Source organism: Solea senegalensis, linkage group LG8 (genome assembly GCF_019176455.1).
Source record: "Solea senegalensis isolate Sse05_10M linkage group LG8, IFAPA_SoseM_1, whole genome shotgun sequence".
NCBI lineage: Eukaryota > Metazoa > Chordata > Actinopteri > Pleuronectiformes > Soleidae > Solea > Solea senegalensis.
In genome coordinates, this window is record NC_058028.1 from 21,395,935 (window position 1) to 21,421,513 (window position 25,579).

The window sequence follows — 25,579 nt, forward strand, 5'->3', positions numbered from 1 at the left end:
TGTACCTGCGTCTTCAGAAGGATTTCCCTCTTGATGTGAAGAACGTTCTCATGTTCTCATTTGTAGAACTTGAACAAGTGATTGGTATTGTTCAGTAATTGAAGAAAATAAAATAGTCTATGTCCAAACATGATGTCACATATGTGCCTTTGATTCAGACTCTGCCATGATCATCAAGGGTTTGTTATCGGTTGCCATGGTAAATAAATACAACTGCCATAAAACTACCATAGAAGAAGAGGACATCAAAGGAGTCTGAAAATAGAAGAAAATCTCCTTTGACCATTAACTACATTTTTAATAAAAGTATCTTATGTTGCAGTAACACCTTAATACTGGCCTTCTATGCTTGAGAAGAAGTGGAGTAGGCAAAAACAGAAGAGATACATGTACATGACAACCCTAAAATGACATTTCAAATTTTACAATTATTATTCATTTTAAATCAAACTAGAGGGTCGCCTTCAGCCAGATGCTCCTCACACAGCTCATTACATTCTTCCTTCAGCAATATCAGGGGAAAAAAGTTACTTAGAAAAAGTTACGATAGAAAATCCATCCATCTTTTACCTTATCCTGGTCTTCCATGCTTGTTTCGTGCAGGTTTTAGGGGCAGGTGTCAGTACTTCAAATAAAATCAATGTTTCTCAGATCTGAATAGGCGACATGTGAGGAAGGAAATTAGGTTGTTTTCCTTTAATCCTCCAACTTTCAGCAGTCTCGCAACAGGCATTATCCAGCAGATTTGTGCTAGAGGCGAATCAACCTAGTCAAACAATGTTGCTCCGCCTCTTCAAGGTTTTCGAGGGGATTCTCGCACTTCAACAAGTAAAGGCTGAGACAAATGTTGGAAAATTGCTGCAACAGATTCTTAAGGACTTAGCCTGCACCCTTTCTAGTTTGTGAAGGATGCATTCAGCAGCTGCCACAAGCACAATACTCCCATTGCAATACTACCATTGCCTGATAAATCATAAGCATGGTTTTCCTCTCAGCTCCCCAGTCACAGTTCACATTTTATATCATGTACATGGATCTAACATGTCAAGTTTTTTACTCACGCACACATCCAGGAATTTCTTTCTTTGTCAGATCAAAAATCATGAACTTAGTCTTAGGTGCTGAAATCTTAAATCCCCATATATGAGCCCACTGGACCACTTGATCCAAGGCTTATTGATTTTTCCTAAATAAATGCCAAATAATAAATAACCAGATGGCACCACCATCTGCAAACAATGACAAATAATAAGGGAATGATAGAGGAGTAACAATGTGACTTGCCTGTAAAACATTATACCTGTAAGGTCTGCACCATGAAGCTTAAATTAAACTCCTTTCCGCCACCTAGAGTCATACACTGAAATTACTGCAACTACAGCTTCCTCACATCCTGGTCTAAGACCAATAGAGCCCATTTCATTTCTCACTCACTCATTTTCTACCGCTTTATCCTCCACATGAGGGTCGCTGGTGCCATTCCCAGCTGACATAGGGCATACAGTGGGGTACACCTTGGACAGGTTGCCAGTCCATCACAGGGTCACACTCTCACCTACGGTCAATTTACCTAATCTCCAAATCTGCATGTTTTTGGACTGTGGGAGGAAACTGGAGAACCCCTTCACAGAGGACGGGATGGGACTCCCATTTTCCCGTTTACTGGTAATTCTACAGAAAACAAAGAAAATCACTTATCACAGAAAGTCATAATTCATCACCAGTGGATCAGCTGAGGAGCGAGAAACACGTTCAAGGTTAAATATACTTAACCTAGGTGAGAACAAGCCAACATGCTTATGAATATATATTACTCTGCTCCAGTGATAATGATAAATTATTCAATGTGTCATCTCTATAAATCACTGTAATTACATCACCAGGAATGTATGTTGTATGGAATGCCAGAGTGAGATGACATGAGCGTGTGTTTAACCTTGACTGCATCCCACTTTACATTAAGTCACCCGACAGTGGCGTTGGTGATGGTTGATCTTATCCTACAGGCCCAACAACACTGACTTCTGAATGTCACCTTTGGGACGTAGTTGCAGAGAAATGTGATGATATGGACTGTGAATATGGTGATGTTTGACATTTGTGGAGGCAACTTATTACAACCTGCCGTCAAAACTGCGCGTCATAACTGCCCGTTTATCCATCCATACACTGTGGCAGCATACCGTTCCCCACCAACACTCTCTAGCTCCTCCTGAGGGATCTCAAGTGGCTCTCAGCTCCTCCAGCAGATACTGGGTCTGCCCTGAGGTCTCTCCCCAGTCGCCTGAAACATCTTAACTAGCTCATGTTGATGCAAAAGGAGTAGTGGCTCTAGTCCAAGCTCCCTCTGGAGTGTCTGAGCTCCTTACCTTACGTCCATCTCAGACGATCAAGTTATGGAGAGAAACAGCTGAGCTCCCCCTGAGGAGGAGTAAATCATGTTGAGGGTCAGAGGAGGGCACTCTTGCCTTTACAGTAAGAAGACCCAGTCAGAACAAGGGCCTTTCTGCATGGAGTTTGCATGTTCTCCCCTGTATGTGTCCCACAGTCCAAAGACATGCAGATTAGGTCAATTGGACACTCTAAATTGACTGTAGGAGCGAGTGAGAGAGTGAGTGAGTGGTTGTTTGTCTCTATATGTGGCCCTGCGATGGACTGGCGATCTGTCCAGGGTGTACCCCGCATATTGCCCTATGTCAGCTGAGATTGGTACCCCCCGTGACCCTCATGTGGAGGATAAAGTGGTAGAAGATGGATGTTCTAATACTATCCTTGTACCCTTTTCCTGTCTGTAAAGCACTAAAGTCCATAGAGAAAATACATTTTTACATCACAGTACACCGGAGTCGTTGATCCACTGCTGGCGCCATCAGTAATTTCAGATGTGTTATTTTGAGAAGTGTTTGAAATCCCTCGTTCAGGTCGTTCACCCAAGTGACACAAACTTAGCAAATGACGCCGCAGTAGACCAGCGGAGTTAGCAGTTTAAAAAAGCAACACAAACGTCCTTTTCCTTCGAGAAAGGACCGTCTAAAAGTGAAATACGTTAATAAACACACTCTCGGATGGGGTGCACTTTGGCTGGCGTAGATTTTATTGGTTAAGTGGCTAAAAATCTGTTAAAGTGTCTCTGCTGGCAGCAGTGTTCTCACTGAGAGCATGCAGGCTCTCATCTGAACCACAGAAACTCCAGCATAGATAAGCACAGCCTCTACTCACCGAGCTTGCCCTCTGCACTTTGAACAGAAATCCTTTTCCCAAAAACTTCAGCCCCAGCTTTTCAAACGAGTATCAAATGCGTCCCTTTTGTTTTGGTGGTGTGCTCCTTGTTTCAGGAAGTGGGTGGAGCTGGCGTGAGATGCAGCACACCTGAGAAGGCTAAGTGTCAAAAATCTATCAACTCTCTCACTCACACTGGAATATGGAGATATGTCGTGCACTCATGTCGCAACTTTCCTTAAACCACTTTACCACGAGGCAGCGCAGGAGGCAGCTGTCAGGTTTCATTACAGCCTCAGTTTGTCAAATCATTTAGACTCTTACTACCGTTCACCCGCAGTTCATTTTTTAAAACAACCACAATTCCCAAAACAATAACAAAAGACGTTGCCTCTGCAGCTCTAAAGCTTCACGTGTCGTGGAGCAGGGACACTGTGCAATGCAATATCTTATCAAATAGCATTTAACACAGCAGCCAGTGAGCGGCTGTGACGATTTATCTTAAGAATGGAGAAGTGTTGACATGGCGAGCAAGAATCTTTTTATTTTCTGCACTGAATTAAAAAAGGTTAGAAAAAAAAGCAAAAAGACAAACAAACAAAAACCACTCACATTATACACTCAAGTTTTTGCAGACATATTTTGGACACTGGCTAATGCATTTGAAAACAAACACCTGAAAAGAGCACTAGAAATTCATCAAATTCCTCCCAGATATGAAAGGAAATGTACAAAAAGATTCCCTCATTACCTTTTACAAATGTTTCAACAAAATACAAAATATCTGCTGAGATGTAATGTCTGAATTCAATACTCACCTATGATATTGAAATGGCATTCGTGCGGAAGTGAAATGAGCGACACGAAGAGACTTAAAACGATGAGCAAATATCTGATTAATCCAAGGTCGCTTGTTGTCAACATTCACATCGAAATAGTCGTACAAACAAAACAAAAAAGATTCAAAGGCAGTTCAGGATGGCAATTCCATATCTACAAAATCTGCATTTTAACATCCTAGCTATGTACACTGTACAGAGATTTAAACATACACCTTTTACAAAGAAAGAAAAGAACGCTGATATCTGAGCAGATCAGATAGATATACAGTATAATACAATACAGTGATGATGTGAAGCAGGCGGATGTGCTCTCTATACTCAAGGCCCTATGGAAAGTCAGCCATTAGTGTCCTTGACAAAGGTTTGATCTGTGTCTGCAGACGAGGTGAAGATGCGACACGGTGACAAATAAACACTGGAATGCAAAATCACTTATACTCAGTCAGAGAGATGATACAGTCACGCATACACAAACGCAACGGATGATGTTTCTTACAATGCTGAATACTCTCACACTCACTCACTGGCCGCCTCTGTAGGTATTGTGTGTACCTAATAAAGTGACCACTGCTGTAGAACATCTATTACCTTTTTTATCTTCTAACTCGTCTGGTCACGCTCACGTTGAAGGTTGGCAGGTCATGTTGATCATGCCTGAACTCCTGCATTCATTATTAAGTTGCTGCCATGTGATTGGCTATTGAGATATTTGTGTTACCACACGAGCAGGTGCATCTTTCGTGGGGAATTTTAAATATCAGCCAAGCACTGGGCTGATGGAGGCTACAATTTGTTGGTCATAGTTGAGCTCTATTATTTACAGTTTATCCAAATTGTGTGTATGGGTGACTGGGCCCTTATAGTCAATGTCTTTCAAGGTTTCCATTTCTGCTTGGGCTTAAAATTCCATTAAAAACCTCATGAATCACCAAAAAGTGCAACACAGATTATCCAAATTCTCAAAACAAAATGACTGAAGCTAAGAGAAGCTGTGGCTCCTACTTTTTTTTTTTTTTTAAAGGATTTCTGTCACATTACAACTTGCCAATATTGTTTTCTGAAGGTAAACAGTTTTGTCACAACCATGTCTTAAATATGTCATTTTCACCACATAAAACATTGATATTGAGATTATTCAGACCCTAAATTCGACAATATAGAAAAAAAAACTCCATTACAATAATGAAGTCCAGCAAAATTAAGCATTATTACGACTTTACTGTTGTTATTTCAGGCAGTGCGCTGTAGTTACTTTACTTAGCTTCATGTTCCATAATAACTGTCTCTCAGAAACCTGTCGAGTTGATATTACAATTCAATGATGATCCTGTCTTTAAAAGGTAAATGTAGACACCGCGTTTTATCTGGAGACAAGTTTGATGTGTGATCTTGGTCTAATAGGCCTTAAAATACATCATTCCATTAGCTTTTGGCTTCCACGCAACACAAAGCGAGAGATATGAAAGATCAATGACACACATAACATTCTGTGCTAATGAGGGTGAATCAGCGAAATGTCACGTCTCAATGAGAGACTTAATACTTACGGGGAACAAAAAGAGGCAAGCACATTCCACATCAAAACTAAGAAATGGCTTTTTGAAATGTGGCCAGAACATTATTTCATACTTTTTCACCTGCAAGGTCATCCTATTTTACAAAGTCTGTACAAGCTTGGAGCGCTACAAAATTTACAAATCCAAGAAGGAAAAAGAGGGAAACTGGGGGTTTCTCTTTTTAAAAAGAATTGGTCTGATGGGCATCTGTGAGGGAGCGGGCAACTACACAATCTTTTCACATTCCTGATTTTCCTTTCTTACCTTTCAGTTCTTCTCGAGCACCTCTGTACACGTCTCTCTCTGCTGCATTAGTCTTTCTTACTGACATTCTCTACACCATTCTTTTCACATCACAAATGACTCCCTATTGGAACTGGACAGTTCTGCACGGTGGAGACGGGACTACTAACAGTAAATCTGTTGTATTTGGTACTGTAAAACAAAGATATTGCGATTAAAAGGTCATTCTGACAATACGTGTTTGTAGCAGAACCTATTGTTCTTGACGAAGCATCCGTCTGTGCTTCTCCTGACAACTGCACTACTTTTATGCCCTTATATCATCCCTGGAGGGACCGGTCAGTCACACCTCAGTCTGTTGCTGAGACTCCGTGGTGATCGTCACCCCGCGGCGAAGCTCGTCCATACTGTCGAAATCGCTGCCGTGTTCAGAATCTTCCAGCCCGCCTGGCACCGACATGTCTGAGGCCGACGACGCACCGACAGACAGTCGCATGTTCAGGGACACAGAGTCATCAGTGTCCCCATTACCTGGCGTTACGCCACAAGTGCCAAAGTCCCCTTGTGGCGCCTCCCCAAGAGGCAGCTGATGGGGAGGCAGATATTGGCTGGGATGGAAGTTTGGCCTGGAATGCTGACGCCCAGTGCTCCCGGAGCTCAGAGTGCTCTCCTTGGAGACTGGCGGATTGGTGGGTAGCGGCGTGTAGGGCTCCGGATAGTCCTCACCCACGGGTAGCGGAGGTGGCAGCTGGTCTTGGCTCATGAACTCTTCTTCATGGGGAGGAGGGTAGTCACTATCAATGTCAAAGCCCCCCAGGTAGTAGTCGGACTCCAGTTCGCGGGTGCTTCCTCCAAGACGGCGGGCCGAGCCTGATACCTCGCTGCCAGGACCGGCCTCATAGGCTGGCGCCTCCTCAATGTCTGACAGCCTGGTGCTAGGCATCCAGTCTGACGTGTCCCAGTGATATGCTGCACAGTAGAAGGATGAGATGGTGAGTAGCGGTCAACAGTAAGAACAATGAACAGCTGAGCCAACAAATGGGTGTCCACACAGTCAGACATGCCTTTAGTATGCACCAGGCAAAGAGAGTTCAGTGACATCGACAATACACAGAGGTGTTGAAGGTCAAGTACATGGCATGGCACAACCTGTTCAGAAAACACGTTAGGTCTTTGGAGGGGACGTTACATGCACGAGAGGAGCCGCTGAGGGTTGGGGTCACAGGTGACACAGCATGCTGAGATCATCATAACAAAAAGACTGCAGCCATGTTGAAGGGTTCAAAACAACAGCAACATTTGAGTCTGGATGTCGGAGGGACACTCCAAACACATGGGAAATTGTCCTTTTGTACAGCCAAGCAAAGTGATATAAAACAACTACTTTATGAGCTGGTGGCGGGTTTCTGGCTCCAATGCATTAATTTTTACAATTTCCTGAGAAGGGACTGAAGAGATCTCTATTCTCTATCAGTCAGTGGTCGTGTAGGATGGTGGGGCACCTCACTTGGGATCGTATGAACAAATTCTATATGTTCTATATTTAACCACCATCGTAACTTTACTCTAACTTTATGTGAGGGATTTTCGTTACCCGATTACAAAACAGAGAATTTTTTTGTTGTTTTTAAGCGTCAAAGGCTTGATGGGAATGCCAGATCATCGATAAGTCACAAGGGGCAACTACCTCTTATGCTGGAATGTCTGAATTTACTACCCGCACTGTGTCTACGCTACATAAAACAGCCGGCTGAATATGCCTGGAAGCCACTATTTCAATTTCAGTTGTCCAGCATTTACGAGATAACCAATAAAATGTAACCTTGCAAGTTGATGATGACTGGCCCAATGCAGTGAGACCTGCGGGGGTGCTACTTTAATTGTGTGTGCTAAAGCCTTAAAGGAATACTTCACTGATTTCCATTTAGCTTTGTATTACTAGAATAGGGCTAGTATTTTTGAAACCTCAGTTTCCTCTGAGTCGAGAAACATCTTCATCCTTTTCTTTGTTACGTGTCCACCAGTGACACTTGAAACTGCAACGCTAAATCCGCACGTTTTAGAGCCACTCGTAGGGGGGCAGGACCTCATTCCCATAATGTAAACAATGATTGGAAAACTGAGGTTGGGAAGCATCATTTTTCAAAAATACTACCTCTATTGTAGTAATGCAAATCCGTGAAGTACTCCTTTAACAGTACAGCAGAGTTAATGTGCTGATTGAGCACATTGTGTCTTGAAATGACATTAGACTCATTCAGGATATGCTAGATTGTTAAGTACTGATCACCGGAGCCAACAGTGTGCTGACAAAGCATGAATGACCGCAAAGGTTTGGCTGACCAAGAGGACAAGCTACCAAGAACCCTGTAGAATCATGTGACTGAGGGCAGGTTTCATAAAAAGCACATGGTGAGTGGAGTTAAAACAACAAAAAACAAAAATGTCAGATCAAAGTAAATAAAAAAAAAAAAGACATCCATGCATCAAAGCAGAACGCAAGCCATCTGAAAACGGAGGCTGTGAAAACCTCGTCAAGCAACAACTGGGTACGGGACCATCACAGGACTGGATTACATAATTCAAAGGATCGTGATGGGGAAGCGGTAAGGGGAAAACGTGGAAAGCAAAGGTGGCAAAAGAGAGGCAGAGAGAGTGGGGATGTGGGGGGTTGAGAGATAGATTGGCCTGCTAAGTCAAGCATTCAGCATAATGAGAAATGGGTGGTTGGTGAGGGGGGAATCACACACACACACACACACATTTATCAGGCAAGCAGATGATATATCAATGAAAAAAAGAATGAAAATGTGAAACCACAGCTGGGTTGACATGGATGTAGAAAGGCACAGGGAGTAGACAAAATCATTTAAGTCACAAACGTGTTTTTGATTTTCACACAGACGCTTGTCTGGTGTGATTGTGTGACTACGGGCTTTGACAGCAGGTTGTCCATCTGCTTGTGTTTGCATGTTACTGACGATAAAGGTGCAGCTAATTTACTGCCGTCTACATCATTCACGTCCATGTTCAGGAGACTGTCTTCTGAAGCTGTCTTCTTCCCCGCTGTTTGATGATGATGCATTACAAACATGTCTCACCACCTCTATCACAAAGGAATAACCCTTGCTTCTCTCCTCCCCTTCCATGCATGAAGCAACATTTGGTTTGTCCATTTTGGGCTTCTGTAGAAAAGTGGGAACGCATGCGGCGACATGCTACTGTACAGCCACCGTATCGCACTTGGACGTGACTGCATCAGACAAAAAAATACTTTCACTTCATCAGCTCTTGAGTAATAAGTGCTGATTATTTGTCAGTCATCATGCGATAAGTCTGCTAATCATGACTTTAAAGGACATGGATATACATGAGCTGCAGAGAGGCTCCTGCTTCTGAGCGACATCGATCCTAATACGAGCCCTGAATAAACACGGTCAGCAGTGTTTATCATGTAAACCTCGTCACTGCACGCTTCAATCCATTTTCATTGAATAATTGCTATTTTGTCTACTCACTGCAGATAGAAAGAAGGATGGATGGGTAGGGAGGGGTGGGCTTAGAGGAGGAGGAGGGGCTGGTAGTCACCTCTGTTGTAGGTTTGACCTTGGTCCATGACAGACACTGTCAGATGGAAGAAAATAACACAGAAGCCTTTAGCATTGGCATTGTGAATGTGTCTAAGGTCTCAGGATAGAAGAGGATTGAAAGTGGAGAGGCAGTGGTGTCTCTTAATTATATTTGTTGTGATACTACTGGAAAAATTATAACTTACTTGATTATTTAAATTAACTATTGCGCTGATCTGACCCTGCTGCTTTATGAAGGTCACACTACACAGCTCTCTGAGATCTCGTGTGTTTTTCATGTTGTCGGGAAATTTTAACAGACATTAGGTTGATTTCCGTCACACTTTTTGCATTTTTTCCATTGCGCATTAAAAAAGTATTAGGGCCACATGTAAAATAAATGAATAAAACAGCGTTCAGCAGAAAGCTAAAAAGTCATAATTTAGAGATTAAAGTCAAAATTCTAAGAAAAGAATCAGAATTCGGGCTTTAATCTCATGTCATTAATCTCAATTCATGCTGTTTTCTTTTCTTTTCTTTGTGGCCCTAATACTATTCCGTAGGAAATAAAAAAAACAAAACAACTATTATTGCAATCAAGTCTTAATGTTTAAAGGTGATAGAACAGTTGACTTAAATATCGATAAACTATATATGCAAAATAGTGCAATGGAAACAATTTTAGCGAATTAAAGATGACATTTAGAAATCACCTGACTGATGAAGAAAAAAAACCCGGAATTATATATAGATATATATATATATCTATATATATATATATATATATGTATATACATATATATATATATATATACATATACATATATACTGTATATAGATATATATACATACATACATACATGTATAGCACAAAAAAAATCTAAATAAACAATATTCTAGCATTTTAAAGAAATTCCCGCTGGATTAAAATTAAGTTAGGTTCTGCAACACATTGGGGAAGCATTAGTGGGACTCTATATACTGTATTAACTGCCCTCGATTGATGCCAGAAAATTGGGCTGAAAATTGTGTAGTGTGAGCTAACCCAGAAACTGAGAGGTGCCGATGATGACCGCATCGTGCATGTAACACAAAGAGCCAACAGCCTGCAGGTTTTCATTTCAAACCAAATACACTTACTCACTGACTGAAGCCTGATTTACAGTCTGTTACTCGACGCGTTAGATAATTGTTGCTCAAGTCAAACAACATTTTTCAATTTATGCCTCTCCTCTCCCCTCTTTCCCTCTTTCAGTTGCCACTTCACATGTATTGTCCTGACAGGTACAGACACTGCGTTTATCTACTTATTCTTCATCTTTGATAATGGATGGAGTTCAGTGTGAAGCTGTTGATATAAGTGCACAAACAGAGAGTTTGAATTTACTTGTACTGAGAGGACAGAACGTCTTTTTAACCAAACAAGAGCTCAACAGGGAGATTAAGTTTTGGTCCAAAGAATGACGTCGTCTGTGTCACAAAAACATTTTTTCTGTCCATTTTCTATTGCTTTACAATTTCAGAAGTGACGCATGACGGAGAACAAACCAGGCTTGACACTCCTCAAAGGTAGGAACTCAGTTGGTTGATCAGTTGGAATGAAAACTTGCAAGGAGTCAGCTGTTGGTGCAACAATGTTTGGCCATTACTGTACTGCTATGAAATGTATGAAATAATATTCTGAAACCTGAGATCAAATGGAATACAAGTTAAATTCTGAGCTGATCTATGTATTTTTCCACACATTTAAGACTATATATCGCTTAGTATAACTGAGACACCTCTTTCAGAAGAGATTCTGCAATGACAAGAACTGAGAAGAGAAGAGAAGAGTGGAGGATAGACACAAAGGGGATGAGACGTGGTACCTTCACTTTCGATTGTGTCGACTGCATCATTGACCAGTCGAATGACGGTCACTATGGAGGCTTGTGGAAGGAAGAAAGGAGGACATAAGTTTTGAAATACAGTCATTCAAAGTGAAAACTGCTTATCACGGTGTGGTCAGGTTTGTACCCTCACACCTGTGGCATAGCTTATGGCCGACGTTGGTCCGCCACTGACATAGTCAAGATTTGGATGTTTGGGGCAATTTACACACAGTACTGTAAATATACAGCATATGGAGGTAGTTCAAACCACTACACAAAGACAACTAACAAATTCAAAGGAAGCCACATGAGAACAAAACAATAATAAAACAGCCAAAAGCACTGGAACATAATCTGCTGCGTCCGCACACTTTTTCCCTCTGATGACAACAGTCAGACTCCAGCAAGCACAGCAATGACAATGGCTGAGGCAAAATTCAAAAAGGTTGATATTTTCTGAAAAGTAAAACTGTGAATCATAATGGTTTGCAAATAAAGTGAACACAACACAATGCAATGAGAATGGAAGACAAAATCAAAATACGCAGTTCCAGCACAAACACCAAGACCACCAACACCACACTGTGAAGCTGCCGAATCCCCGCAGCCTCCCTGAGATGTGGACAATGATGCTGCTGTGGAATTACCAGAGGGAACACATGTACAGTTGTGAGGAAAAGTTTGGGTCGAGTCAGGAAACCATGGCAGTGAGACAGATGACTGTCACACTGTGGCCATGTGGAGTGTAAGCAAACCAAAATCACAATTAAAGCTTTAAAATAAATTTATAAAAAAACTTTACTGTGTATATGTAATCAATTTTTCAAAAGTCAAATAATATCTCAGCTGACATTTATGTTTACAGCACTTTTAGAACTTGTCACGCTCCGAGCGCACAAAGTGCCTAAGAACACCACTGAAACCGGAGTTGTTTCCATTTTTGATTTTGGCCTCACATTACATGTCATTTAGCAGACGCTTTTATCCAAAGCGACTTACAATGGAATCTCCAGAGCATCTATTGCATTTTATATATCTTACATTTTTTTTAAAAATCATTTTCTAGAGCCCATAGCACAGGTTCACATCAACTTTTAATAGATGAATGCCACCAAACATGTGTTTCTAACTGTTTAATAATCTCACATTCCCTTTAATCGGCCAGTGTCTAAGAATAAGTGGGATCTAATGGTGAGACTGCAACTCAGGGAAATACAGCCATACAAAAGGCTTATTCTAAGGCTATGAAACCCAATAATGTTTTATTATCATTATTTTAAAGTTTTTCACTATTTTCAATTTCTGCCATTAAACGACCCTAGATGTTACATACTGGTTCTTTAAAAGCCTGGTGAGCTTTCATGCATGTGTGTATGTAAGTATATGTGCATATGTAGCCATTGGGATGAAGATTCAATTATTTTAAAATTGTCAATCAGTGACTATTCGTCAATATATTACAAAGGTAGATTATTGAGAGACAGGTGATTCTGTCTCTTTATCCTCCTAGTCTTGGTCTGTGGAGTGATCCCAAACACACCAGGGTCTGTGGGGGACATCCTCCGAGTGGTGGACAAACCACTGGCCAAACTTTTTCTCACAAATGCATGAAACAAGCAAGCATGAGCCGCCACGTGTCTCGGTGAGCGCAACCGTCGTACACAAGACACAGGCGCCCTGTGTACACACATAATAAACACGCAAACACAGCATCTAGGTACATGAACTGAAACACAGCACAACTGTGATACCGAGAGGTTTCTGAACCTCTCTTCCTTTCCTGCGAACGACGTGTCTTACCGTTGTCATCACAGGAGTCCGACTGGAACGAGCTCAGAGACTGCACCTCGGAGTTACTGCCTTTGTTGCTGCCTGAGAAGCATGTGACCTCTTCTGCCATGTCAACCATCTTACCTGTGGGGAGAGAGCGGGGGGGGGGTCAGGTCATATATATATATATATAACTGTGAATGAGAATTACAACCTCACCGTCTCTCCTACAGCTCTTGAGTTGTGATATGAAATTGATGGTTCATGGCTTTAGAAGTGGGGTTGTATGACCTTTACCGAGTCAGTGTCTTACTAACAGGTGAGGTGACAGCGCTCTGTGTGCTCATCGTGCTGAGAAATAGCCGCGGGCAGTCGAGAGTGAGCTCAGCGACCGTCGCCTCCAACAGTAAGAACTGGGCCACACTGAATATGCGGCTCTGCATCGTGGAAAGTCTTCTCGCTTTTCATTTAGGCACCTGTGTTATTAGATTAGAGAGGCCTGCTGCTCTGCTCTTCTTCAAAATACAACCCTTGCCTATTTTCTCCGCATGGTGCACACGGTTTACAATTAAACAGACAGTGACAATGATCTTTCACCGCAGTTACAATGGACCTCAGAACTCGGTTACATTAATACTCCATTTAGTTTAAAAAAAACTTTAATAGATAATAGATAATAATTTAATGAATCAATATATTTTCCAAATGTATGAATTAACCATAAATCTGATGCCTTTTCTTCATGATGAAGTTCAGCCTCTTTAATTAACGTTTGCCGGCAGCAAACACAGCTGCTATTTCCATGTTTTATTCTGATTGAATTGCACTTGTTAATAAGCAATTGCAAACTACTGTCTTTACTTGAGCCGCCATTAAAACCTATGGGGACCCAGCATGCAAATGCATTTTTCATCCTCTTCCTTCTTTAAACATGATCACACCAGCGAGTGGAAATTGTGGAGTTGTGTGGAGCTGACAGGCTTATTCCAAATTGTGTGAACTCAGCTGGCAATGGGTTTCAGTCTAAACTGGTACTAGAAACACACACACACTCACCTAGAGCTGCAACCAACGATTATTTTCATAATCGATTAATCGTTTGGTCCATAAAATATCAGAAAACTATGATGATATATGACGATGTTCCCAAATGTTTTGTCCACAAACCAAAATTATTGACTTTTAATGATTTCTTTGTTATCCAGAACAAAGAAATGAAGACAATTCTCATTTAAGAAGCTTAAACAATCGGAAATCTCGTTTTAATCATGGAAAAAGCTTCAAACCGATGCATCGATTATCAAAATAGTTTAGCAATCGATTAATAATCGATGAATCGATGAATTGTTTCAGCTCTACACTCACCCTCATCGCTGTCCCACGGGCTTTTGTGTATGGAGTCACAGTCTGAGCGACAGGGAGACACTGGCGGCAGGTTCGGGGCCACGCTGCACACCACCACCCCTCTTCTCATGGTTCCTGACAGAATTCTGGGTGACTCTGGGTGGAAGGTGCTCATCTCCGTGTGCTCCACACCGCGTCCATCCACCATCTTCTCCAGCGTGGAGCGTGGGTCTCCTTGGAAACACGGCGTGTAAGCCATGGGCCTCACGGGGACCTGCGGTGGCCCCATCATCCCGCCGCTCCCCATCACTGGCTCCGAGTACAGGTTGATGGGGTCTCCAGGTGAACAGTGGAGGGTCTTAAACTGGACACCATTGGCTTTGTTGAGGAGCGCCGCCGTGGCTGGGTCCTGGACCAGAGACAGGTTGTTCCGGGAGTAGTTCTTCTGGAAAACCTTCTTGCGGAACGCGATGAAGAGGATGATGAGGGTGATGATAACAAAGAGCACCACGGCGATGCCGATCAGCTCCTCTTTCCCGACGACAGCGTGGCCCGCCTGCATGTTGGGGACGACGACAGGGCGCAGGCTGCAGCGCTGGCCCACGAAGCCTGCTGTGCAGTTACAGTAGAAGGAGCCGTGAGTGTTGACACAGGCGCCGCCGTTCTCACACTCGCCCTCGGGATTGTTGCGGTCACATTCATTCACATCTTCCTCACAGCTGCAGGAAGCAATGATGGGGGGGAGGAAACAAGGGAAGAGAATGTTTGTAAGATGACACACTACAAAAGGGACACTTCACCCAAAAAAATATATTTTTTGGATTCATTTCCAGAGATTAATGTGTTATTTGATCATCAGACAGTGGCTCAGAGTTACGTGTCTCACTCCCACAACAACAGAGCACGTTGGGATTGAAAAAAAAAAAAGAAAATTGACAAAAGTCGAGGTCAAAGTCACTTCCTTTAAAGAAAAGAAAAGCCCTACGCCTACTTACTGTGTTTCTGTCACGTTTTATGAGTAAAAGATCTGAAGAAATCAAATAAATAATAAAAAAAAACTAGTCAAATTTCATCCGACACTGTAATAGAATGAATTAAACAAACACAGCAGCATTATAATGATTTTAAGACACGCTCTCCACTGTCATTGTGTCTTCTGATCCATTACTGACACCTTGTGGTCATGCGTAAACATTGCAGTCAATAAAATCTTTATAATGCTCAATATATTTGACATTAAACACCTTGATGTACTAATGTGTCTTTTGGGATCAGATTTGAAGCATTATTAAAAGCTGAGTGCAGAATTTATAATCCTATCTGGAGAGTTGAAGACCAACTCCTTTGATTATTAAAAAGAACTCAATAATCTGGAATCCCATTTCAGAAGGTTTCAGACTTTAACTCTGGAAAATGTTCAGGCACAAATACACCGGACATTTTCTCTTTTACATGAATGTCCAGAACATGCAGGCGAGGGGTGGAGCCTGGCTCGAGCGCGCAGGGTGCGAGACACAAAAGGTTTTCTTGCTTTATTCTCACGTGGGCACACTCGGGTGTATTATTTGGAAATTTAGTGAGGCGACCTGGCAGGAAACATTCTGGAAAATATCCTGAACAACTTTAGTGGACATAGAGGCCATCTGGACAGAGGGAGACTGTCTGGACATCAGTTCATGTCTGATTGCAGCTTTACGCTGTGTGCTTCAATAGCTGCTTGGGATTTTGGAGTGAGCATCCAACAAATCCTGAGGATCATTCTGTGAAATTATTAAGTTTTATCTACACCAAGCCACAGATCTTTTTGATTGTTTGAGGATGATTCTGTTTTCCATCACATCTGTTGTGTTGGGCAGGATATTTACAGTATACTATGAAATAAACAAAGACCATCTGCATAAAGACGTACCACCAGTGTTATATATAACAAAATGTCTATTTACAATGTCGGTAAATGTGGCTTTTAAGAACTTTTTACTTTACTACTTTTTTGTGTACATGCAAGGGAACTCACTTCAAACCCTTGAATCCTCTCCTGCAACTGCAGAGGAAAGCGTTGCCGATGGCCTTGCACACGCCACCGTTGTGACAGGGGTTGGGAACACACGCCGTTATCTCCAGCTCGCAGCGCGCGCCCGTGAACTGTGGGTTGCAGCTGCATGAGAATCCTGTCACACAGAGAGACGTGAGAGGCTTCGTTAAATATTAAGAGGCATCAGTGCGACTGTATACAATGCTGTTTGTCTCAAATACAAATCATCTATATAATGTAATTAATGCACACACACGCACAATGTGAAACTTGTAAACTACAACACAGTCAACAACAGTTGACAGCAGATCACATGATGCTTTGCTCAAGGCAGTGGAAATGAGGAACCTATAGCACTAATTTAAGCCTGCTGTCGGGCTACTATAGCATACAACACACACAGACACATCTGCAGTGTGCTGCTACATTCACTTGACTCCCTCAGTGTAAGATGCTGATCACAGCCCACTCCAGTAATTCCTTACCTTCCCTGAGACCTGGGCCGAGGTCCAGGTGACAGTTCCAAAATGAATGACTTGTCCTGAATTGATTGGCTGATCAAATAAAAGCACATCAGGGCTTTTTATCTTATCTCCTTTAGTATAGAGAACACGGGACCCTCCATTAAGACAGCAGATTATGTCAGCCGGTGAAACGCCATCACAGTTACACCAGTGAAGACACGTCAATAAAACAATTGTGATATCATCTAAACAACATCTAAGCTTTAGGATTTGTTCTCTTGGGGAATGATGGTGAACAAAAACATGATAGTATTTAATCTTCATGACCATCTATTATATACATAACGAGTGCACCAGTGAGGTAATGGCTCCCTCCATCTTGTGCAGTCACATTGTGTAAACACATGTTTGACTTTGTCTAACTCCTTAAGAATTCTCCTCCACGTCTTCCCTTGACCTTGTGGTGTTTTCCATCGACGTTGTTAGAAAAGCAGTTTCTTTAGCAGACGTAGGAGTTAGACAAATAGGGGATTGATGTTGATTGTATCGGGATTTCTTTGAAGTTATATCTCAGTTCTTTTAAGTTCTTTAAAGTTTATCTAAGAGATCAGGCTTCACAAAAAGACTCATCCTTGTTAACTCATGTTAACAAGTAAGCCAGTTTGTAACCAGGCTCGGTCTCTTTCTGTGCAACTGAGTTCCATTATTGTGGACATTTTCATTTATGACCCCTGAGCACTAAACACTGTGGTTCACAGTTATTTACCACTTTGCACCATATGTGGCTCAACCATCAAAACGATTCCTCTCTGTGTGACGAATGTGAATAAAAACCAACAGTCCATCTGTTTCGAGACACTGCTGGGCCTTTTTTCAAAAGAACACAATATATTTGTGTCTTGCGTCTCACGCAATGAGGTTGACTGAGCTGAGACAGACGGAGCAAGGACACTTTTGATGGGGGTCATTGTTCCTGTTTCTAGTATTTTAGTGTGGTTTCACAAATGTACCAATAAATATAATACATCTTTAAAAATGAATCAGTCCATAGTGAGTTTGGTCTGGGAGTCACCAGGGGAAAAAAAAAAACACCTTTACGACATAATGTAATGTGTAATTACTGGACATGAATTCTTGTATATCAGTCCACACATTAATATGTATGTAATCAAATTTAAATTGGTGTTTTTAAGAAAGTTTAAGGAAGTTACAGATCACAATTCACGTGTGAGCCTCTGCACTCACCACCAGAGGGCAAGCTGGTGCAAGTGGCTCCATTGCGACAGGGCTGCTGCAGGCAGGCGTCCGGGTAGAGGATGCAGCCGAGCTTCAGCTCCGTCAGACCCACCACCTCGGCGTAACGCGAGCGTTTGTTCTGCAGCGGCAGCTCGTTGTTGTTGAGCATGACTGAGTCCAGGCAGCCCTGGAACCCTTCCAGCACCCGCGGGTCCTTCTGGGAGTCCATGAGGCTGCGAGAGTTTGGGTGCTGCACCTGCAGTGAGACAGTAAACAAATCCAGAGAGGGACTCACAACACACACCTTTCAACACGTGCAGTGTGGGGAAAAAACAGGTAAAGACACATGACGAATCGGCTGATTAGTGAGACATGTGAGACATCCTGACTCGGCCAGATCGCACTTACAGTACTCGCATTCAGTCCTGAATATGTCATCATCACAGAAACCTCAATTGGAGGTGGTTTGAGATGTGGTCACAGGAGACACATCCAAGAAGTGTTTTGTCAGATGTGGACACTCGTCACATGCAATCGCGTCACTGATAATAGACGCAGGTTAATCGCAGGTCTAACAAAGCAACCGTCATCTCACACGAAGACCATATAAGGACTGACCAGTGCTCCAAAGTAGATGGTTCTGTCCGGAGAGAGCGGCTGCATGAACGGCGGCCCGCGGCGCTGCTCAACGTAGCTGTCATCCAGAGCCAGGCTGCTGAAGTTGCGGTTGAGCTCCAGCGCCACAGTGTGCCAGCTGCCGTCGCTGATGCGTCGGCCCGAGATGCCCAACATGTTGGGATTGTCACTGCCTCCACCGCCGCTGCCGCCAAGGCCACAGGCCAGCTGGAACCACAGCTTTCCCTCCTCCAGCTGCTCACACACACACACACATATCCAATCAATACACTCATCAAATGAAAATCATTTTGTTTGCCTCACATTTTTTCAGACACTTCAACTCCCTCGTTGGGCTCATTTTCGAGTGTTTTCTTTCCCTTTAATGAAAAGCTATGACTGTGCTATACATTCACACACAGTGATGCTGCTGCTGCTGCTGCTGCTTTGGCCTCAGGTTTCATTATAACACTGGCTGCAGCCCAGTCGACACCACAGATAAGTGTGAGCTCATATCTATGAACCAAAAATGCTGTTATGTATATTAAATGTCCACAGATGTTCATGTGTATGTGAACATGATCGTGTTTCAATAGCTTGTGGCACTTGCACCTGCTTAGGAACATACCAGGTTTTTTTCCTCATAGCCTTAACAACTATCGAAAATAAAGAATAAAAAACCAAAGCAAAACATTGCTGCAGCATTAAAACACACTCTCTGACTGTGATCTGTTGCTTTGCTATACACTACCGCTTATTTTAGGATAGAGGTCTCCCAGCCCCCCAGTCAATTTCATGTGGCCCTCCACTTAAAAGGGTGGTTTTCAGATTTTTTTTCAGATCTTTTACTCATAAAACTTGACAGAAACACTGTAAAGAGCAGTGTAGGGCTTTTATTTTCTTTGAAGGAAGGTTGTAGGTTGTTGTCGGGATGAGACTTGTATCTCAGATCCACTGGCTGATGATCGAATAACAGATTTATCTCAAGGAAATTAGTGGGTGAAATTTTGGTAAAGTGGCCCTTTAATATCAAGATATAATGAGTTATTTCTCTCTTATTGTTCCATATCAAAACAGACTCTTTTATTTTGAAATTCTATGAGATAGCATAACAAAATCATGGAATATTGTGATATTGTTTGAATGTCCCCCCTCATTTGAGATTGAGACCCCTGCTTTAGGACATTCAAACATTTTTTTCCTGCACAAAAAAAATCCAAACTCAATTCAAAATTCAACACGAGCATGTTTGCATGTAACAGAAATAATGGATTAAATGTAACATGAAAACAAATGTTATTTCAAAAATAATGAACTGATATGAAAACGTTTGATTTCACATTTACTGAAAATCCGATTTGTTAAATTACACTAATATAGTATTTCAGGGATTTTCAGCCCATCAGGCTCACAGCTTTATTTTGGAAGATAAATCTCTTCATGACTTCAGCAACAATGGGATTGACAAGCTCTACTGAGAATATGAACATCTTTAATAATTATATCCATGGCGTTGTCAAAACTAACAGCATAAGACAAGCTTCACACTATATGCTGTCACATGATCAGGAGTCTTAGTGACTGACATACTACACAGTCTGTGACCAGGAATAGTGTGCGAAATGAAAAATGGGGTACTATGCATTAAATCGAGATTAAATAATCTCAATTTCATGCCCACAGGTACACCTCTCTGCGATGTCTGTTTTTGTGATGTTTTCTCCTCCTTCTCTCTGATTAACAGCTGCCGTCACCCCGTCCTGCAGCAGGTTAATAATCTTTATGAACCAAGCACTGTTTGAGTCTATACCAGCACCTGTGTGTGTACACGTGCGTGTGCATGTGTGTGTGTGTGTACCTTGAGCACAGTGCAGGGCTCAGTGTGAGTATACATGATGATCCCTCGGTTCTGGAGCGTTCGTATCCTCAGGCTGAGTTTCAGCTCCGTCTGCACTCGGTCAGACAGTCTGTACTTGATGTAGCTGTTACCAGAGAAGCTCAGAGACGAATGGCCTGCACCGACAACAATGCACATGACAGTTAAAACGTTGCATTGATTTAAAAGTCGCTGTGCGTATCATTCTTTTTTTATACATAACAGATCCAGACTTCAGTATTTCTTTTTCTCTCCGACACACACAGATTTGCACAGCTATTCTTCTTAGCTGCATTGCAACTTGTACAGTCTAAATAAAGTGTTATCCCTTACTTTAACAACATCTACTTAATACCTTACCCTTACCTTAACTTAACCACAATTCAAATCTTAACCCTAAACTTAACCAGTTCCTCTGAAATCTGTTTCTGTGATCTTTCTGATGAGGTTTTGGTCTCCATGAGGACCAGCGGTGCTGACAAGGTCAGTGTTTATGCAAGAAAAGGTACTAAAGAGCTAAGCATGCACACACACACACCTGCACACTCTCCCAGTTTGCCTGGTGGACATTGGCATGCGTATCGCCCTCTGGTGGCTTCGACTGAAACACACTGCATGTCTGCTGGACAAGGCTGGTCCTCACACTGTTCAGTCAGGACAGCACAGGTGGCATCTGTTCACACACACACACACACACACAGGGAGAGAAAGAAAACACACTTACCATAATACCCTGAGGACGTTGTCATGGAGAACATGAGCTTTATTGGTTTGGTTTACAGCAGTGAAAAGCAGTGAAACAGCAACGAAACACACACATAGTGCAGGAGAGATTCAAAATAAGAAGTAACAACATAGATTTGTCACTTAAATAAAAAAAATCCTGTGTATTTTGGATTTATTACATAAATAATATGGATTTTTTTCAAAAGGAAGATGACAGCCACAACTGCAGTATCACAATTTGTGTAACATCAACACACTTGACTAGTGTTGGAGGCAATGGGTGAAAAAGTAATGCATTAGAGCCATGGTTCTCAAACTGTGGTACGTGTATCACCAGTGGTACATGAGAAACCTCCTACTGTTCTACTGTATGGGTATGTGATAATAATTAGTCACCTTACCTCTTGCTCCATCTTAATCTAATTCCACTATACCAGTGTGTGAGTATATGTGAGGAAGAGGAGGATGACGAGAGAGGAAATAATCTTACTGGGAATAAATCTGCCTCCTGTGAAAAGTCTGTTTACACCACTGTATTTTAACCTTTTAATGAGTCATTTCATGAGTGTGCAGTTCGCTGCTTGACTTAGTTTTGAAGATGTAATTTAGTTTCTTTTACTCTCTTTTAAAAGTTGTATATACCAACACTACATTTGACAGAAATGTCAGCACTGAATCCGTCTCCATGACTCTCAGCTAGCGTTTCATCTGCAACATGCATTTCAGGACATGCCTGCACTAAAATCATTTATGCTAATGAAACTTTTGGCTCTCATTCAAAAAAAACAAACACAAATTGATTCTTGATAAGCAACTTGTACGATGAAAAGTACGGCCATTACACGTGGGGTACATTCTGTGTTGTGTAATATCTGCCAAGTTTACGTTAACGCACCAATTGCTTGCCAAATGAAATGTAATGGCTTGGTTTGATTTTGCTGTAATGTAAAGCAGTGATATTGTCGACATCATCAAATCTGTCAGAGTCGTCATCAGCAGGTACCAAATGGATTCAGAGTGACGCGCAGCTCGTGATTACTTAGCACTTGTTAACTGTGCATAGTAATGACTCTAAAACCTGAGTTATACGGGCAGGGGAAGTGAAACCCTCTGACATTCGGCAGACAGCGTATATTAGATCAAAGAATTGAGTTTTACTTTTGAGCACAACTACAAACTCTAACTGAACATTGACTGGGCTTTCAGCGGGCTCCATCTCCTCAATAAAATAAATCACTTCCTGTGTGCAGCAGAGGAAGATCTGAACAGTGAGAGCTAGACTAAGAAACAGGGACACAGTAGTATGGAGCTCAAAGACTTAGGACTGTGTGAACTTGTTTGATAAGGGTTTAAATGTTATGAACATTTGTTTATAATTTCAATTTTCTCACTACTCTTTCAAGATCATAGAATTCAAGGAGTCTCTCACAAAAATGTCTATTTCTGTCGGCTATCATATTCACGCATGTATTTTAGAAAAGCGAGGCGAATACTACCGATGAAATAGATGACTAAAGTGAAAAAAAAATATATAATAAAAATAAATAAATTGATTGATTGGATTATTTGTGACTTTTGGGAAGTTGAATATGCCAGGCAACAAGTCGAGAATGTCACGCGCGACGGAACATCATGGACACATGAATAAACACACATGGAGTCGGAGTTGACTGTCTCGAGCTAGACCATATCTCTGAGTGCTATCGGATGCTGAAACATGTTTTCTTTGTCAAAATGTCATAAAAAAAAAAAAAGAGGAAACGAAATGTATGATGATAATGGGGGCGGGACTAGTTAAGCTTTGCTTCTCCCGCATTCCCTTTCGGTTATGTATATTGTGTGAACTGCACTGTTATGTGATGAGTGATCTAAATGTCATGACCGAAATAAATAAATAAATAAATAAATAAATAAATAAATAAATAAATCAATCAATCAGCTGTTTCGCGATGCCCTCATCCGTCCACAATGTAGAGGATTCGATCACTCACCATTGCATGTGCAGCGCGATGTCCGCTGGAAGCGTGGCGAGACGAAGCTGACCCGCGGAGTGCTGTACGTAGCCAGGTTGTGTGAGTCCAGGATGATGCTCTGCTCACACTGTGCGCCTCGACACTCCAGCCCGGAGCAGTTCTTGTCCAGGATAGCCGACACCCTGAGGACCTCCTCCAGCTGCCGCCGCGAGGCGCTCAGTTTCTGGGTGAGGTAGGCTGCCTTGTAGTAACCGCCCCCCACTGTTTCCATGGCGACCAGCAAGTCCAGCTGTTGTGTCCCTCCAACCGGCTGCAAACTGAGCAGGTGCAGCTTGTCGTGCTGCTGGGAGGCGGCGGCCTGCTGGAGCACCTTCAACACACTCTTCAGGTGCGACGCCACGAAGTCTTGTGGCGCGACGCTTTCAAAGCGCACCGTCACCGCCTCGCGCAGCATCTCCGGCGTGGCCTGCTCCACATGCACGCTCACCGGCACGGGCACAGCGAAGCGGCCGTCGCTCACACTGGCGTTCAGGGAGTACCTGCCCGCATCCAACCCGCCCAGGGCGATGATCTTCCCATCTCGAGGACTGATCTTAAAGAGACTGCGTTGGGCTGGAGGAGCGTGGCCGAAGGTGAGCGCATCATAAGGGTCAGCGTCGGTGGCGTGAAGCTGACCAATCACACCGCCCGGAAACTCATCCTCCATGGTGATGATATGAACCTCCAGAGGTAACGCCACTGGCCGGTGGAGGCTCTCCTCTATCACCCGGACAGTGAGTGTGGAGGACGAGGACAGCTGAGGCTTCCCTGAGTCTTTCACCTTGGAGGAAAAGAGAGAAGACGCAGAGAAAAGACCTTCATTAAAAGCAGATTACAGGACTTTGGCTGCCAGAGGACAGGAAGCTTTGGCTGAAACTTAAATAGCTTTAACTACAACATTATACTATTAATGAAACCTTACTGCTAAATGTGTTGTGGTGCTTACTGGGATAGTTGTGGTTGTATGTGGTACAGCTGTGCTTCTGTTTAGCCACTTCACAAAAGTCTCACCTCATAAAATCTACACCATCTCAAGGGGAAGCGATGCTATGTTCATTTTGCCAATTACACAGCCTTTCACCAACAGAAGACTCAAATCTGTTCACTCCCCCACAACAAAGTCCACGGAGAAAAACTGCATTTTTAGCTCTCTGGGAAACAGGAGCTCCTCGTCTCCCACTGCTTTGTTTGCTAAGTTTGTGTCACGGAGGTTCCTCTGAACACAGTTTGAACACCACAATAGTCACAAAATAACACATTGCAACTTGGCAAAACTGATGCAGGCGGATGTGGATCAACAACTCTATGGACTTTGGTGCGGGGAGTGAGCAGTTTACATAGTGACACACACTTGGAAGACAAAGAAGACAGAGCGGCTAACTTAATCCTACAATAATTTATGCTGGTGTCATGTTCGGTTATCAAATACAGTTTCTGAACTCTGCTTTTGAAGTGTTGTAGATTTCACCTGCTGAAAAGTTTTCACAAAATGTCAAGAACCTCCAGTCCAGTAACTTTCATGCGGAGTATAGATTTACAGCACATGAGTGAGGATGAGTGAGAATCTTCACAGCAGTAAAAGCATCAGCTCGCACTTCAATCACTGTTCCAGCTTCTTTCATCTCCCGCTCAGCTCGTCTTTTAAACGCTTTCAGTGTTTACCGCTTTCAGCCTCCACTCGTATTTCAACGCAGCTCACACTTGAACTTTGTTCCAACACTAACACTTTACATCTTCTCAGCACCAACACGTCACTGCCATTCTGACTGTTTTCAGGGAATCTGTTCCAGCTGTTTTTCCACCGCTTGAACTTCACATGCACCGTATTTGTCTTGAAGATCAGACTGTGTAACTTCGAGATGCTAAACGCGAAATGATGGCACAACAATAGCAAATAAAGTATCAATATCTCGCTTGAAGAGCAATTACAGATCCGGCAGCAAACCCAGTAAAGGTATCAAGGTGAACAATGTTGCATTGTTTGCAAAAGGGAGGCTGTTATTTTTTTTAATGGTAATTATTTCACGGTTTATTTAACCCGGAAAGTCTGATTGAGATTAAAAATCTCCTTTACAAGAGGGTCCTGGCTGTGAGAGGCCGTAACACTGGGAACCAAATTGTTTCCACAACTTTTCTGATGGATGTAGGTCCCTGCGGTGGAAGGCAATAAACACTTGCAGATACGCAGGTAGATAAAAGAGGGC

At 42.5% G+C, this 25,579-nt stretch overlaps 1 protein-coding gene across 6 annotated transcripts in view; it reads right to left on the bottom strand.

Annotated features, from left to right (window-relative positions):
* Positions 1 to 5,102: 5,102 nt before the first annotated feature.
* fat3a (FAT atypical cadherin 3a) overlaps positions 5,103 to 25,579 on the bottom strand; it is a 90,539-nt gene continuing 70,062 nt past the window's right edge. For 4 of the 6 annotated variants that reach the window (XM_044031789.1, XM_044031788.1, XM_044031787.1 and 1 more), the window contains 11 exons: positions 23,355 to 24,156; positions 21,176 to 21,310; positions 20,620 to 20,774; positions 18,765 to 19,016; positions 18,156 to 18,402; positions 16,429 to 16,582; positions 14,436 to 15,133; positions 13,101 to 13,214; positions 11,298 to 11,357; positions 9,449 to 9,484; positions 5,103 to 6,829 (listed from right to left, as the gene is read on the bottom strand). In XM_044031789.1, coding sequence (XP_043887724.1) covers positions 6,204 to 6,829; positions 9,449 to 9,484; positions 11,298 to 11,357; positions 13,101 to 13,214; positions 14,436 to 15,133; positions 16,429 to 16,582; positions 18,156 to 18,402; positions 18,765 to 19,016; positions 20,620 to 20,774; positions 21,176 to 21,310; positions 23,355 to 24,156 — 3,279 coding nt within the window. In that variant the 3' untranslated portion in view covers positions 5,103 to 6,203. The remainder of the gene's footprint in view (positions 6,830 to 9,448; positions 9,485 to 11,297; positions 11,358 to 13,100; positions 13,215 to 14,435; positions 15,134 to 16,428; positions 16,583 to 18,155; positions 18,403 to 18,764; positions 19,017 to 20,619; positions 20,775 to 21,175; positions 21,311 to 23,354; positions 24,157 to 25,579) is intronic. The other 2 variants (XM_044031791.1, XM_044031790.1) reach the window with 1 other exon arrangement.